Source organism: Manacus candei, unplaced genomic scaffold (assembly GCF_025592945.1).
Source record: "Manacus candei isolate 608988 ecotype Guabito, Panama unplaced genomic scaffold, ASM2559294v1 h1tg000083l, whole genome shotgun sequence".
NCBI lineage: Eukaryota > Metazoa > Chordata > Aves > Passeriformes > Pipridae > Manacus > Manacus candei.
This window is the reverse complement of record NW_026138131.1, coordinates 1,166,494-1,181,198: the sequence shown is the minus strand read 5'-3', so window position 1 is coordinate 1,181,198 and position 14,705 is coordinate 1,166,494. Positions and strand designations below refer to the sequence as shown.

The 14,705-nt window shown below is 35.7% G+C and overlaps 1 protein-coding gene across 1 annotated transcript in view; it reads left to right on the top strand.

The window, feature by feature from the left end:
• The window catches only part of CFAP47 (cilia and flagella associated protein 47), a 287,854-nt gene that overhangs the window by 259,992 nt on the left and 13,157 nt on the right, over nt 1-14,705 (top strand). Inside the window, exons 61-62 of the mRNA XM_051811713.1 lie at nt 4,933-5,104; nt 6,596-6,757. Coding sequence (XP_051667673.1) covers nt 4,933-5,104; nt 6,596-6,757 — 334 coding nt within the window. The remainder of the gene's footprint in view (nt 1-4,932; nt 5,105-6,595; nt 6,758-14,705) is intronic.

Below are 14,705 nucleotides of genomic sequence, written 5' to 3'. Positions count from 1 at the left end.
AAATTTAGAAAATAAGAATTCAAGTTGGTTGCTACTCCTAGGGAAATAGGTAGTTTGATGTAGGGTTATAAAAAGATGTGGCTAAGAGTGGAATTTTGCACAGCCTTGAAGCTATGGATGAAGAGCTTTGACTGGACATGGAAAGAGAAATAAATTTGCAGGGAAGAGATATGAAGATATATATGCAGAACTTCAATGAGGATTTCCTTGACTTCCAATGAAGATCAATGACTATATTATCAAAAGGAGGATATAGCTTTTTAAAATCCATTTATTTCTATGTATTTAAGGTGGTTTGATGTCTCACATTTATTAAAGTTATGATGTTATCTTTGTTGTTATTTTTCATGCTCTACATACAGCACTTTTGTACCTGTATGAAGAAATTTGGTAAAGGTATATTAAGCTACAGGCAGGTCTTTTGGGATTCTTGTGCAATTTGTTTATTCTGCTGATATTATCATGGAGTTATGACATTTTACAGTGAGAAACAGCTATTTAATTCTAAGCTGAGATACATTTCTTACTGTCCAGATGATCATCATCATGGCTAGGCTTCACGAACGAAGATTTGGGAAGGGCTATGTCTACTTAAATGTTGGGATGTTGACTACCAGACTTCCTTTTATTTTTTCTTCCTTTATTACTCTTGTAATTCACTTTTTGCTGTTCACTTGAACATTTACTTGAAAACTGTATTAAAATGGTTTAATCTACTGTGCAATAATGTATTCTGTCTGCCTCTGATTTTGCTGGTGAGGTGTTCCTGCATGTTTAATGTTCATTCCCCACTGTCTGCTGAGTTTCATCTGTGTGTGTGTCAAGACTCCTGGAAGACAGTGGAGAAGCAGGAAAAGGACAAGTGTCAGATGAGAGCTGAACGGGGCTATGAAGAAAGATATTTCATAAGATTTGGAAGGTCAAGATTAGATGCTGGATGTCTGGCAAAAATGAGTTGTGAACATCTGTTGTTTTAGTTTCTGTTTTAACAGTTTAGAGACTATTAGCTCAAGAGGGGAAGAAATCTTTGTTGGGTGTCAGGGCCAGAATAGACACTTAACCTTGAAAAATTATGAGAAGCAGTGAAAAAAATCAGTGAGAGAGTGCAGTATGTTACATTCAGCACCAAAGGAAAACAATCTGGCTTATGAAAAGCATGAAACCGCAAATTTAGGAAAGGCTGAGCTTTCACTGCATATTTGTATTTGGTGATTGCACTGCCCTCCTTTATTAAACGACTGCAAGTAAGACTGCAGCCTGGTGAAAGGGAGGTGAGGAAGGCCAGTTAAGTGAATTCACTTGCATCTCTCTTTTATTGCATCCATCCAAGGAAAAACCTCTGTAACGGGAATAAGCATTTCAGTAGTCTGAGCATCTTTCCATCACAGCTTTAATTTCTGTCTGTCTCACTGGAAATGGGAGATAGTGTGAAAGTAAAGAGAGTCCCTTGAGAAGATCCTCCCCTGTGCCATTTTTATGTCACCAAGTCTGCCACAGGTTAAGCACTACGTGTGGAAAGCTCAGGCAGCTTGATCTCCCTTAGGTATCCAGGAGAGACTGCAGCCTCACAGGCCAGTGTCCATTAGACTTTTATCATCAGAAAACACGTTCTGTAATGAGCTGGGCTTCAGTGAAATCAAACACTCGCTTTTCAAAAACGGGAGGAAGGTACAAAGGCTTCTCTAATGACAGAGTGAAACTCTCTTCGAGGTCAGATATATCCAGTGGGCCTTTCACAGTACCTTCTATAGACATTAGGCCTGTCTACAAACGTCTTTGTTATCACTCTTTTGAAGTTTGAATACAGGTTCTTTTCCACTAAAAAGTCATGTAAATTTCTGAGATCCTTATTTTTTGAACCTGTTAGACTAGTCTTTTAATTTTTAGATGCATGACATCTATTTATTAGTGTTACAGTAAATGTAACAGTCACACAAAAATTCACATTTTCTCAATTTATATGCTCAGACTGTAAAATCCTTGGATTTTTTTAAAAGTGATCTATATCCTTTCATCTTCTTAGAGGCTATTTAAACAAACCAAATACTTTTATTCTAGTGCTTTTTAAGAAGTGTCCTTACTAGCATTTGAAAATAAATGTTGGCCAAGTTATAGAACTGTATAGCTGAAAAACCTGATTTGGTTTTTAAACATAGCTGCTTCAGCAATTCTGCATCCACAATGTTGCCTAAATGCATACTACCTTTTTGGAAATCATTATTTGCACAAATGAAAACACTTAAAGTCTGAGATTAATTGCCTTTCAAAAGAAGAAATGTTTAATGCTTGAAAAAATTGTCTTGGAATAGTTACCTCAAAACATATTCTTACTCCTTTTCTTAGATAATGCAAAGTATTATTGAGTAAATGTGAGGAAGTAATATTTTTAATAATCAGAACTTCTATTCCCTGGATGTAACCAGCTGTATATAAATAGCATGCTTTTATCTTCCCAGTGTTTGGATAGATAAAAATCTTTATGTTGAGTCAGGTGTGGCTAAAGCTCTCCCTGCTGCTCTCTATTTACAAAACAGAAGTGGATTAATTGGGGTGTACTTTATATCAGCATGTGTATTTTACAACTTGTATTAGATAAAACAAGAATTCTACCTGTGCTAAAAATGGTAATTTTTAAAAAGAAAACTAGTGAATGAAAGCATTCAAAGAGCTGGGCTAAAGGGTCAAGGCATATTTGAACAGTATGTTATATTGTTTTGGGCTTTATGGCAAAGAAAATGTTAATTCTGTCTCTATGTTTTATTTCTTTTACTATCACAATTGAAAGTGGAAATTCTAAGAGTCAAGAGAACTCTGAATATTTGAAAAATTGGACAATTTACTAGCCATGATTCATTACTTCTTTTTTTTCCCTCTGGCTTCTGCCAGTTTGTTTAAGCAGCATGTGTATTACAGAATTGTCTAGTATCAAATATTAACATTTCACAGAGGCTTCCTAAGTCTTCAGGGCAGCTGTGATGAAAATATAATTATATTTTTCATTTTTGAGCAGTCCTAAACTAGATCAGGAGCCTAGATCAAAACCAGTTAAAGGACCAGCATAACTAGGCTTTCAAATATTGTCAGTAATAAATGCATTATTTTTCCTTATCTGTTGAAAGTATTGAAATATTTTAACTAATTACTTAATATGAGCACAGAACAGGTTACAAAACAGCCTAGAGCAGAAAAAAATATAAATATTTAATTGCTACTAACTAGAAGGTTCCATATACATATGTCAAACCAAACCCAAATGTCTTTGGATACTAAAAGCAGCATGTAATTCACAATGTTTTCTTCCTAGCATCTGAACTATAAAATAAGATTTTCCTGAGTATTATTGTGTGGCATAACTGCTGAAAGAAACACTTGCTCAAAAGTTGTAATTTTTTTCACTGTGGAATGCTCCAAATGATTTCATCCTTTTTCTCCCATTGATTGTCAGTGTCTTAATCTTCATGTTCTAACATTTGTTTAGGGTGACTACTAAAAGCTTTGGGCTGTGTTGGAATCAATGCTTGGCATAAGCATTATATTTCTCAAACAGAGAAACAGGAAAGCATGGAACAGTGTAGGATGATCCTAAATTTTATAAACTGTAGGAAAAATGTTCATATTTAATTTCATTGTAACAAAATACATTTATTGTAATACAATGCATATATGATAGTTGGATTAATGTATGAAAATCCTGTATGTTTGGTACTCAGTGTGTATCTACTATGACTGATAACCCCATATGTTTGGAATAATATTTTGCTTCTCTGTGTGCCTCTTTAGTAGGAATTGTACAGAGATTTGTGAAGTATCTACTTTAAGAGTTGGAAATGTTTCAGTATAAGCTGCTGCATTTCTGGGGGTTGATCTGTGGGTTCAAAAACAAGGCAACAAAGGTTCACACCTTTTGTCAGCTGATGAAGTGAGAAGAAGGAATTTGAACATTTCAGAGAAGGAGGAAGGACTAGAAGCATAAGAAAGTTTAATACTCACTTAAATTTGGGTAGTCTTACAGATTGGCAGAAGCAAAGTAAGCTTTTCCTCAACTATCTCACAGTCCATCATCTCTTTGACTTTTTATACAAACAAATCTATAGACTGTATTTTAGAATTCCAAGTCAGAAGGCCTTAGGAATTAACTCTGTAGCTGACTGGCACTCTGTAGCTGGGATATGTGTACAGGGATGGATACACAGCAGTTCTGTACAACACATTGTACTCAGCTGTGCAATTTCAAAATGTGTCCTGAGATATGTGGTCACAGTAAAACGAAATCTCCTGTAGGATTTAGTGGTTGTGTTAAAGCACTTCTCACCCATAAAACATGTAAAACTTTTAAATAGATTAGCAGCTTGATTTTCTTTTCCTCATAAAAATGTTCCCTTCTGTGCACAAATTACTACTGTATACTGAACATCTCAGTTTTCTTTATTACAGCTGCAGGACACATTTGATTCAAGAAGCTCAGCTGTTTATTCTTATGTCATTACTACTTGGCCCTATCATGGCTGCTACAGGGGAGAAGAGGCTACTAGTGACATCTTCATTATTTCTCTGTATTGTTTCTCAGGCTTGCAGCCATCAGTGGCACTCATGTCCTTAATGGCTTTTTTTTTTTTTTATGATTGTCCCAGTGGCATGACTCAAAAATAGTGTTACATTCTTGCAGTTTTCATTTGCCTGATGCACTAGAAATATCTCAGCATAACACAGAAGTGGTAGTCAGAACAATATTGCTGTAATCATTTGCATATCCTAAGTAGCTTGTCATATGAAATGGGAAGATTTTGCTATGCAGTCAGAAGGAAATCAGTCAAGTTTTAGATAATTACTAGTTTTACTTGTCTGTCATTTTTAGTAACAAATGAAAGAATTGTAACTCATAGGCAGCCAACTGTGAGAATAAGACTGATCTTTTTCTCTTGTATCATTTAGGTTCCTCTGCAACAGCGGAGTTTCTGTATGAGTTGCAATATCAATCAAATGAAATTAGATCTCAGCTTGAATCTTTGGTTGGTATGCATCTGGTTCAAAAAGAGTGGGATACAGAATCTGGAATCGTAACACTGATCTTTAATGTCGTGTTTGCACCTAACAAACCAATGAGGTAAGCTCCTGTTCCTTATTGCCAAGAGAACATGTAATGAACTCCTGTCTGATCACTTTTAGCTACATAAGCACCTCCCTTCACTCTTTTCCTAATTTTTTTTTAGCCTCTGAGATCTATTATTTTGGATTTTCTCACTTTCTGCTTCTCAGTATGATAATAGTGTTTCTTTTTAATGCCTGCGAGATAGTTCTGTTGGGTTACTTCCATAGCTTGTGTGGAAGCCCATTTTACTTCTAAACATTGGAGTATTGAAAGACTTTCAATGGAAATTAATTCTTCTCAAATTTCATGAAAAGCATACAGACAAGATGGTCTGTCAGTCTTGGAAAATTTTTCCTAGATGAGCATGTGTGCATATTCTTTGGCTGGATGGGATAGTTAAATTTGAATTTAGTCTCTAGTGCTCTGGTAACAATGATCCACAGGAAAATGTTATCCTCTTTTATAGCTGTGATGTGAGAAATGATGGATTTTGTTTGATTTACATTGGCACATCCCATTTCTTTAAAAGGAAACTATGGAATGACCTCCTTTTGGAGAGAGAGAAGTTGTGCCTTTCTTTTGAAGCAGTTAAATGTGTGTGGGGAGGAGGTTGGAAAGAAACTTCAGTAAAATGCAGGCACACAGTAAATTCAGAGTCCCAACATTACCGGGAGTGTTAGGGAGCAGTCACTGCTGAATATCAGGGATTACATGCAAAAAGGTTATCTTTAGGGTGCAGGAGGTTACTCTGTACTTGCAGCAGTCCAGAAGGTTAATGAATTAAACAAAGAGCATACCTTTAGGAAAAAACTATCCTCCCACTGCATGCAGTGTCATTGTGTCAGAGAGGGGGTAATTTAGAAACCCTTTTTATTTCTACTCTGTCCTTTTTATTTTATTATTTTCTGATTTGGTTTGGGTTTATTTTATCTTTACATACTTGAGACTTATCAGGGTTCATGCAGAGACTCGATGACTGCAATTAATTGGTTTCTTTACCTTCAGAATCTACAGCACCAACTCCTTTCTTAGAGAGTCTAAAGACATCAGAGTCTGGAATTTTTATAAAGTACATGGACATTTGTCAGATCTGTTTGATTCTAATATGAACTGCTAAAATGTTCTGGACAAAATTCTCCTCTAAGACCACAATAACTAAAGAATAACTATTAAAACAAATTTACTTAAATTTGTTAAACTCAAGAGAGAGTAAGCAGAAGAATAATAAAATCTCATAGCTGTACCAGTCATTTTTCTTTCATATCATGTTCTTTTTTGTACTTTGCTGTAAATATCCAGTGCTATTTAGTCTACGTTCCAGTCAAGTGCACCTGATATATACTATGCCTTGCAAAATTAAGGATATATTCCAAATGAAAGTAATTTGTATTTAATTTTACTGTAGTTTACTTCTACACACTAAAGGTTTATTTTTGACATTATTTAGTCAGTTTATGTTTTATAATGTCTTTCTATGTATTGAATGTTTTTATCTGAAATTTTAAGGAACGAGGCAACTCTCATGATACAATGGACTGCAGGAGGTGCTTGGAAGTTTCCACTGCAGTTCATTGCTACGGAGCCAGAAGTAGATGATGTCATCAACATTGAAGCAGTTGGCCTGAATAAGGAATCTATAGTTGGGTTTAAGCTTACAAGCCAGACAAGGTAAAAATACTTATGCTCAAGTATTTATGCAGTTTTCTGAGTGTACAATAGAATAGATTTGGGCAACAGAAACATAAGTGGTCTGCAGCTATTTCATCATTAATTTCAAGTACTGCATTGTTTAAGTAGCAAATGTGATTTTGAAGCTGTGCTATAGAAAAAAAGAAGCATTCGATATTTGGGCTCTGGCTTCTCAAATGCAATAGATCCAAATGTTTATGTTATGCACTTAGTTTTGCCATAGAAGGCTTAGGTGTGTGTTAAAATGTGTAATACAATGGGAAGGAAGGTGTGTTGTGATATTAAAGGCTCACTGTGAAAGTCTTAATGTTTTCACTAATAGATTTTTTCAAAGTATTTAATGCTTACACCAAGAATATTCCTTTGCATTGTGCTTTAAAAAGTTTTAAATGTGCCATTCTTTTTATAGTGTTCCTGGTGTATTATGTAAGCATGTTATGAATTCAGTTTTACTCTGTCCTTCCACTAGCTAAAATAATGGTGTGTTTTTTCAGTATTTTGTTGCTCTCCTTTTTTAAAATTCCTGTGGAAATCTCTGTTAATATATATTTTTACATGTATCAATTATTTTCTCAGGCTTTCACAAAGTTATATCAAACTCATAGTGTCGTTTGTATACAGCAGGAAGTCAAGGAATAAATTGTGTCATAATGATAGGTGAATTTTAAAATAGTAAACAGTGAACCTGAAAGAATCATAATACTTGTAATCTATTTAGCTTATGGAAGTTTTTAAGTTTCTTTTTTTTTCCCTTTAAAATTAACTATTTTTCCTATATATATATAAAAAATGTGCCAGACATGCAGTTTGACATTTAGCTTCCATCATAGATAAATCCTTTTGTAGCATTCCCCTCAGGAAGTCTCTTTGGTTCCAACCAATTTTTTTGTTTGTTTGTTTTTTAAGAGCTTATTTCCAAAAGCTGTGCCTCTAAGATGGACAGTTGTTCCAGGTTTTAGATGTCTGTCAGTGATGATAATTTCTGGGGACTCTGAAAAAGGCTCCCATCATGGTGTTAAAGGTAACAGCTTCAATGGAATGGGCTGTTTCAGGAGCAAAAGTGAAGCAGTTGCTCTGGCAATACTGTAATCTCCTGGTAGGTGTTTGATAGTAGTGAAGATACCTAAAGTTCTCCAGAAAGGTATTATAAACCTGAGTCATTACAGTTATATAAAGAAAGAGGCACGATGGGAGACAGATTCTCTTTTGCCCTTAAACAAATTCCAGTTTTATTTTGTATAACAAGTGTTCCTCCCATACATATCAAATACAAAGTGTAATGCAAGTGCTGAATAAGTTCCGTGTTGTAAATGGTACCAGCAACTGCACCCATTGTGCATTAGGAAGGGCCAGCAGGTCAAGTAGGGTGATCCTGCCCCTCTGCTCAGCCCAGGTGAGGATCACCTGGAGAACTTTTTCCGGTTCTGGGCTTCTCAGGACAAGAGAGATATGGAGCGACAAAATTGATTAAGGGACTGGAGCATCTGTCTTGTGAGGAAAGGCTGAGGGAGCTGGGCCTCTTCAGCCTCGAGAAGAGACAGCAGAGAGGTTGTATACAAGTATCTGAAGGGGGGGTGTCAGAGCATGGACCAGGCTCTGCTCAGTGGTACCAAGCAATAGGACAAGAGGTAACAGGCAGAAACTGGTGTCCAGGAAGTTCCACTGGAACATGAGGAAGAACTTCTTTGCTGTGCAGTGACCAAGCACTGGAACAGATTGCCCAGAGAGGGTGTGGAGTCTCCCTCGCTGGACATATTCCAGAACCATCTGAATGCAATTCTGTGCCATGTGCTCTGGGATGACCCTGCTTGAGCAGGAAGGTTGGACCAGATGGTCCACTGTGGTCTCTTCCAACCCAACCCATTCTGTGATCCTGTGAATTCTGTGGACTGCTCTGTAAGGTTTATATTGCTTTATCTTATCTTTGATTTGCTTAGGAGATTTTGGTGGAGGAGGTTTTGTACAGAAGTAGAACACTCAGCCAACCAACATTTAGTATACCGGACCTGCAGATTAAAAGCAATTACATAAGAAAACCATATCTTACAGATGTAATTTAATGCTTGAATAACTCAAGTTACTTTGATTAAAAATAAAACAATGAAATATTAAAGCATGGTTTAGAAGTTTCAAATGGGATATGGAGTGTCATCCTGTAGATCCTCCTAGAAAAAAGTGATCAACCCCTTGGAGTATTCTTAAGTAAACAATCAGCAGCACAATCCTATAGAGAATCAGTTCTGGTGCTTAAAGAGAGGTAGTTGTTTTTTCACCTTGCATATACATACACCCTGTCTTCCTTTGTTATGCTGGACAGTAGCTCATGGCACTGCTACCTTGAGTGTAACTGTGGGGGAAATAAAGCTGTATTTCTGAGTAACCTGCTTGAAAGGAACTCTGCAGATGTGTCTTTTTTCTCTCTGGCAGGACAGAGAGGTTGCACAGCATCACTGAGAACACCTATACATCTTTTTGAGTGAGCAGGGTGCATTTCTTTACAGCTCCTGCAACTCAAATGTGGGCTTCTCTCTTTAGTTCCACCCCTCCCCAGCAAAATCCTCAATGTGTTCAAAATGTTTCAGACTGAATTAATGATTTGGATGTAGTTGCCTCAGGAACAATGAACAGTTACAAATGGGAGATAGTTGCTACACTCTTCACAATGATCTGCAATAATGAAAGCTCTGAGAGTTCATGCAAATCTGTAATGCACTCTTAGTACATTTAAAGTTCACAGATGCATGACCCCAATGTGAAATCACCCAATATCTGCTTCAGTAAATAGTGAAAGACACTGAGAATGCAGCTAAACAGTTTTGTTGTATGAGGAAAATTCAAATATATTTTTTAAAACTATCTGCACCTAGAAAAGTTATGATATTTAAATATACCAATACTGAAATCATTTGCAGTATTTTCACTGAGGTAACTGGTTTTAGTACAAGCCTCTGTTTGAATTCACATTAGTGTTTGTTTTAATGCCAAATGCAGTGTAGGTATTGGTTTACAGAATGATTTACAGAATGACAGCAGTGTTGACCAAAAAGGATAGAATGTTATCCTTGGAAATGAAAATTATAGAAGCTTGTTTGATATCCATCACAAATTATTGGTCCATTATTTTATATTGAAATCTGTAATTGAAACAGAGAATAAACATTCTCAAAGTGATACTTAAGAAAGCTAGTCCTTTCTGTTTGTTTTACTGAAAATAATGTATTTTTAATCAATTTGGTTTTAGATCAGAACATTTGTATTAATATAGAACTGGGTTTTGGAGCTTATTCCTTGCTATATATTCCTGTATAGAGGTATTTTGATGGTTGAATTTATTTCTTCACATTAAAATACGGATGTGCAGCTACAATAGAATGTTACCTTATTTGTTTTTCAGTGCAAATATTTCAGTAACCAACATGACATGTGTGGATAGATAGACACAGATGAATACTGTATTTGTTTGGAAATTTTTTGTAAACTACCTTGCTTTTGAAGGTTCAGTCCAGCTGGGGGATAATTCTCTACTGTTTGTTCTATCTTCTTGTTTCTCATACACAGTCTCCTTTCACCAGTTTAGTTCTGGCTTTCCATGCACCTGTTAGTGATTATTTCAGTCACATATGGCTTCCCTTATACAGTAAAATTTTGTCCATCTTGCCATCCCAACCTGTCATTCAAATTCTGTGTTTCTCACAAACAGGATATTTGTTATATTAAGGAAACTTCTTGGATAAACTCTAACTGCACCTCAGAAAAACATACTTATCAATTGCTATCACAAAAGCAGAGTGGTATTGATGTGGTCTCCACAGAGTGGTATCTGCAAAATCCAAAGCTCCACCTGATTATAGAAACAGAGCTAAAATAAAGAGAAAAAAACTCAACCAAACAGGTGGGCTGGGGAGATGAGAGTAAAGATCAAATTAGGCTTTAAAATGACTGCATGTGCTGAGTTAGTTGTCTTAACCTACTTTTCACTGGGGATTTTCCTTATTTCTTCTATGCACATTTCCTAGTGCATAGAATAAATGTTCAATTAAAAGCATTTCTTGATCACACAAAATTAATGTTAATTCTGTCTGAGGAATTAGAGAGCAACCCATCTTGTTTCTGTGCCCTCTCTAATTGTGAAGGGAAGAACAAAAAAATATTTAGAGTTACAATTTTAAAAACCATTTCTGCTTTTCTGTAATTACTGCTGTATTTCTTTAGAACAAACACGAGCCAGAATTATGTATGCTGCAAGGGAATGCATTAATTAAGTTCTCAGCACACGCACCCTCTCCCTCGCTCACTCATGTCACTGTGCACGTTACAGGCCTGGATTCCTCTGCCAATCTCTTTGTTAACAGTTCTGCAGAATTCTACCATTAATCTAAAGATGTAATTAGAATACTTTATCTTAGCATCTCCCACATAGTGGCAGCTGCAAAGGACAAATGTTGACTGAGCTCCATTTTTTGGAGTCTGAATGGAGACCAGTGGAAAATATCAATAACGATGCACATGATGCAGACCTTTCAAAAAGTTATGATCTTCCTGCCTGGTAATACAATACCTGTCACACATTTAGCCAGGGGCTGTATCCAGTCATGTCACCTGGACTGCTTTTAGCAGGAAAAATCAGTCAATCTGCAAATATAGTACCCGTGGGTAGAACAGGAATGAGACAGAAATTGTCTTGTGAAGATGAAACCTGCTTTGCTCCTGCTTTGCTTTTACAACATGTACACGACAAAAAACCATGTCAAGGTTGGTGAAGCATCCCCCAACAGTCATTTGTCATTCAATGTTTCTTCATATTTTTTGAAAGTCCTTTAATTCAGAACCAGGCTCTCCAAAGGCACAGAAGTAAAAGTTGGAGTTAAACCTTTTCTGACGTCCAGAGTTTAGGATTTAGAGTGGTCAATTAAACAAGAGTTCATTTGGGTATGAAACATAATGAATTTTGATAATAAACGAGGATTTCCTAATTTTTTTTTCCATTGTCATTTTTTAGTTGGTAAGAAATGATCTAAATCACACCAAGTCACTATCATACCAATCATTAATAATTCTATAGAATTTGACAAATGCGTACAGTTAATAAGTTTAAAGGACTTGACTGCATAATTACTGAAATTTCTTGTGTCATCCAGCAGATGTTAAATGCAAATTACAAGAAGTTTAGTTATGATTAACTATTTCTGGAACCACATTGCAACATTTTCAAACCATATCCCTTATTTACTGAAGCAGTTATGTACTTTACAGATTTTTTTTTTATTGAAAAAAGAAAAAAAAATCCCAACCATTTGATCAAAAACACTGCATGTTGCTTTTTATGTATTGCTTTTCAAAATACTGAGTTTTGTAAAGGAATACATTTCTACAGGAATAATTTACTGCTTCAGTAGTTTGAGGAAGAGAAACATTAAAGCTATTTTGAGCCTTTATTTAATAAAGGTTTATAGTTTCAGGTGTTTTGGGGTATTTTATGTTTTGCAGTATAATCTCTACAGGAACATAAATTTTAAGTTTTTTTTTAGTTGAAGATGTAAGGTGCTATTATTTTTTTGTTTACTAATTTGAAAATTATCTAACAGAAGAACGCTGATTAACACAGACTGATATTTAAGAAGACTAAAGGAGTAATTATAAGTATGCCTATTGAAAAGTAGCTCAGTTTTATCTCTTCCAGGTTGCCATGACTTCATTGTCCAATTATTATTTCAATTCAAATTAATATTTACTCTTGTTCATTATTTAAGTAAGGGTAGAGTTCATATTGTCTGATAGAAGTATCAAAGCATTACGACAGGAGTTAAGGAACACAGAGGTAAGAAGACACATTTATTTTCTCTGGTTTATAAGGCCTCTGACCCTACATTTACTAATTCATTTCTACTTGGTTCATATGTGTTTTCAAAACTCTAGATGTCATAAAACTTTATAAAGTATGTATCTGCCACCCTTGAGTTAAACAAAAACCTTCTTGAAAAAATTCAGACTGCCTCTCAACCTTCCTTCATGGCTTAGAAATGACAAGCCAAACATTGACTCTAGAGCTGTTTTACCTGAGGGAGTAATCAAAAGGAGGAATTAAATTTTAATAGTTTTAAAACACATAATTATTAATTTTTAATTATACACTAAATATACAGACATGGAAAGCAATAATATCTGAAATTCTGGTGGTATTCTGGGAATTTGATCTCCAGCTTTCTCTTTATTGTAAAAGATGAGAATGAGAAAGCAATTTATTTATGCTAGTGAGGTACCCAGCGTGCCAGTGTAACCCATGTAATATGGATACCAATGAAAACACTCTTGTTCTTTCTTGAGAGGACATCTTCAGATTTATCTTTAAAACAGTTCATGATTTATCAGCACTACAGGCATTGTGAAAGGTTCCTGTTTCTGATTGTGTGTAATTTTTTAATTGCTAGTTTTTTGTGCAGTTAACTATATGTCATCATAATCCCTGCTGGCCTATATTATGATGATATTAAGGCTACCCATTTAATTTGTCAGAATTTCTATTTGCCTTATTTGGACATAGTTTCTACTCTGAGAAACATTTTGCATCCAGTAAATACCCACACTGCTTTGTTTAAAACTACCAAGCTTTGGGGAGTGAAGGGGAAGGAAACAGGGAGGTTTTAGGTGTGACTATATGTGTTCACATAGGTTTTCATGTTTTTATATATTTTACACAACACAGAAAAAAAATATAACTGCCTCTATTACCTTGTGTCTATGCTGTCAAGAAGTATGCAGATTTTCTTTAAAGTTCTTTATTTTTTTCTCCATTTTTTTAAAATGAAAACTAAAATGTGACAAGGTTGATGCAATAAGATTATTCTTCTCTGACTTGGTAAGTATCTTGAATGCACAACTGTAGATCAGTTTTGTGACAGTTTCATTTTTAACTGTCTGGTCCCCCTATTCAGGCAAAAACTACAGCTTTTTCTCCTGTGTGTTTTCTGACTGCTTTGAGGTCTCTGTTGCATGACACCCTGCTAAGAAACAATTTCTTCAAGACTGAAATCCTTATTTTTTTGTGTCTTCTGTGTCCTGTGGCCTGTCCCCTGTCTTATCCCCTTAGCATCTCGTCATTACATCTGTAGTCAGAGTCAAGCTCTTGTATGTCTTACAAAGACTCAAAGTGCTTATTAGGAGTTGTCATCCCTAACTACTTCCTGGAAAGCAGACTGAACATTGGAGATAAAGTACTGTCTTAATATGTTCCTGTGTCTAGTCTATAGAGCAATGATATTAGAAATGAAGACCCATGTTCAGGTCTCTGTTTCCAGAACGAGGGTTTGAATATTTATCTCACACATTTTTGATGAGTGCTCTACCTGCTACTCAGTCTAAGAGCCATCACTTCTTTTTCATCCCCTACCTGCTCTTTTTGTGTAGTAAGTATGCTCTAGGCATTCACAGCTGAGCAGGCCTTGTGGGAAACAAAGATGTGAAAATTCAAGGCTTAGGTAGCACACAGATGGGAACTCAGGCCATAGCAGGATTAGTGCTTATGGCCCAGGGCTATAAACTCAGCTGCACAGCTTTAGGCACCACAAAAAGATGTTGTTAGCATAAGTTTGATGTCACAAGACAAAATGTCGTTTTAGACATGCAGTAGTTTTGCCCACCTTGCTGTCACCTAAAGTAAAAGCTAGGCTAAATCTGCTGATGCACCCAAATCTAATGGCACTGCTAAATATCAGTTAATTTGATTTTATTTTTTTTTTAAGCAACAGAAGCTTTTTGGTTTCTGCTTTCTACAATCGCACTGTTTGTTTCTATAAATCTACGGTGTAACCTGTTTTTCATGAGAGCATTTTGAATATAGTAAAACCTTTCGTGAGAACATATTCCAAAGGAGAGCTATTTTTAAACAAGATGACATAGGCCCAGCTTACCACCCACAGAACAGAGCTTG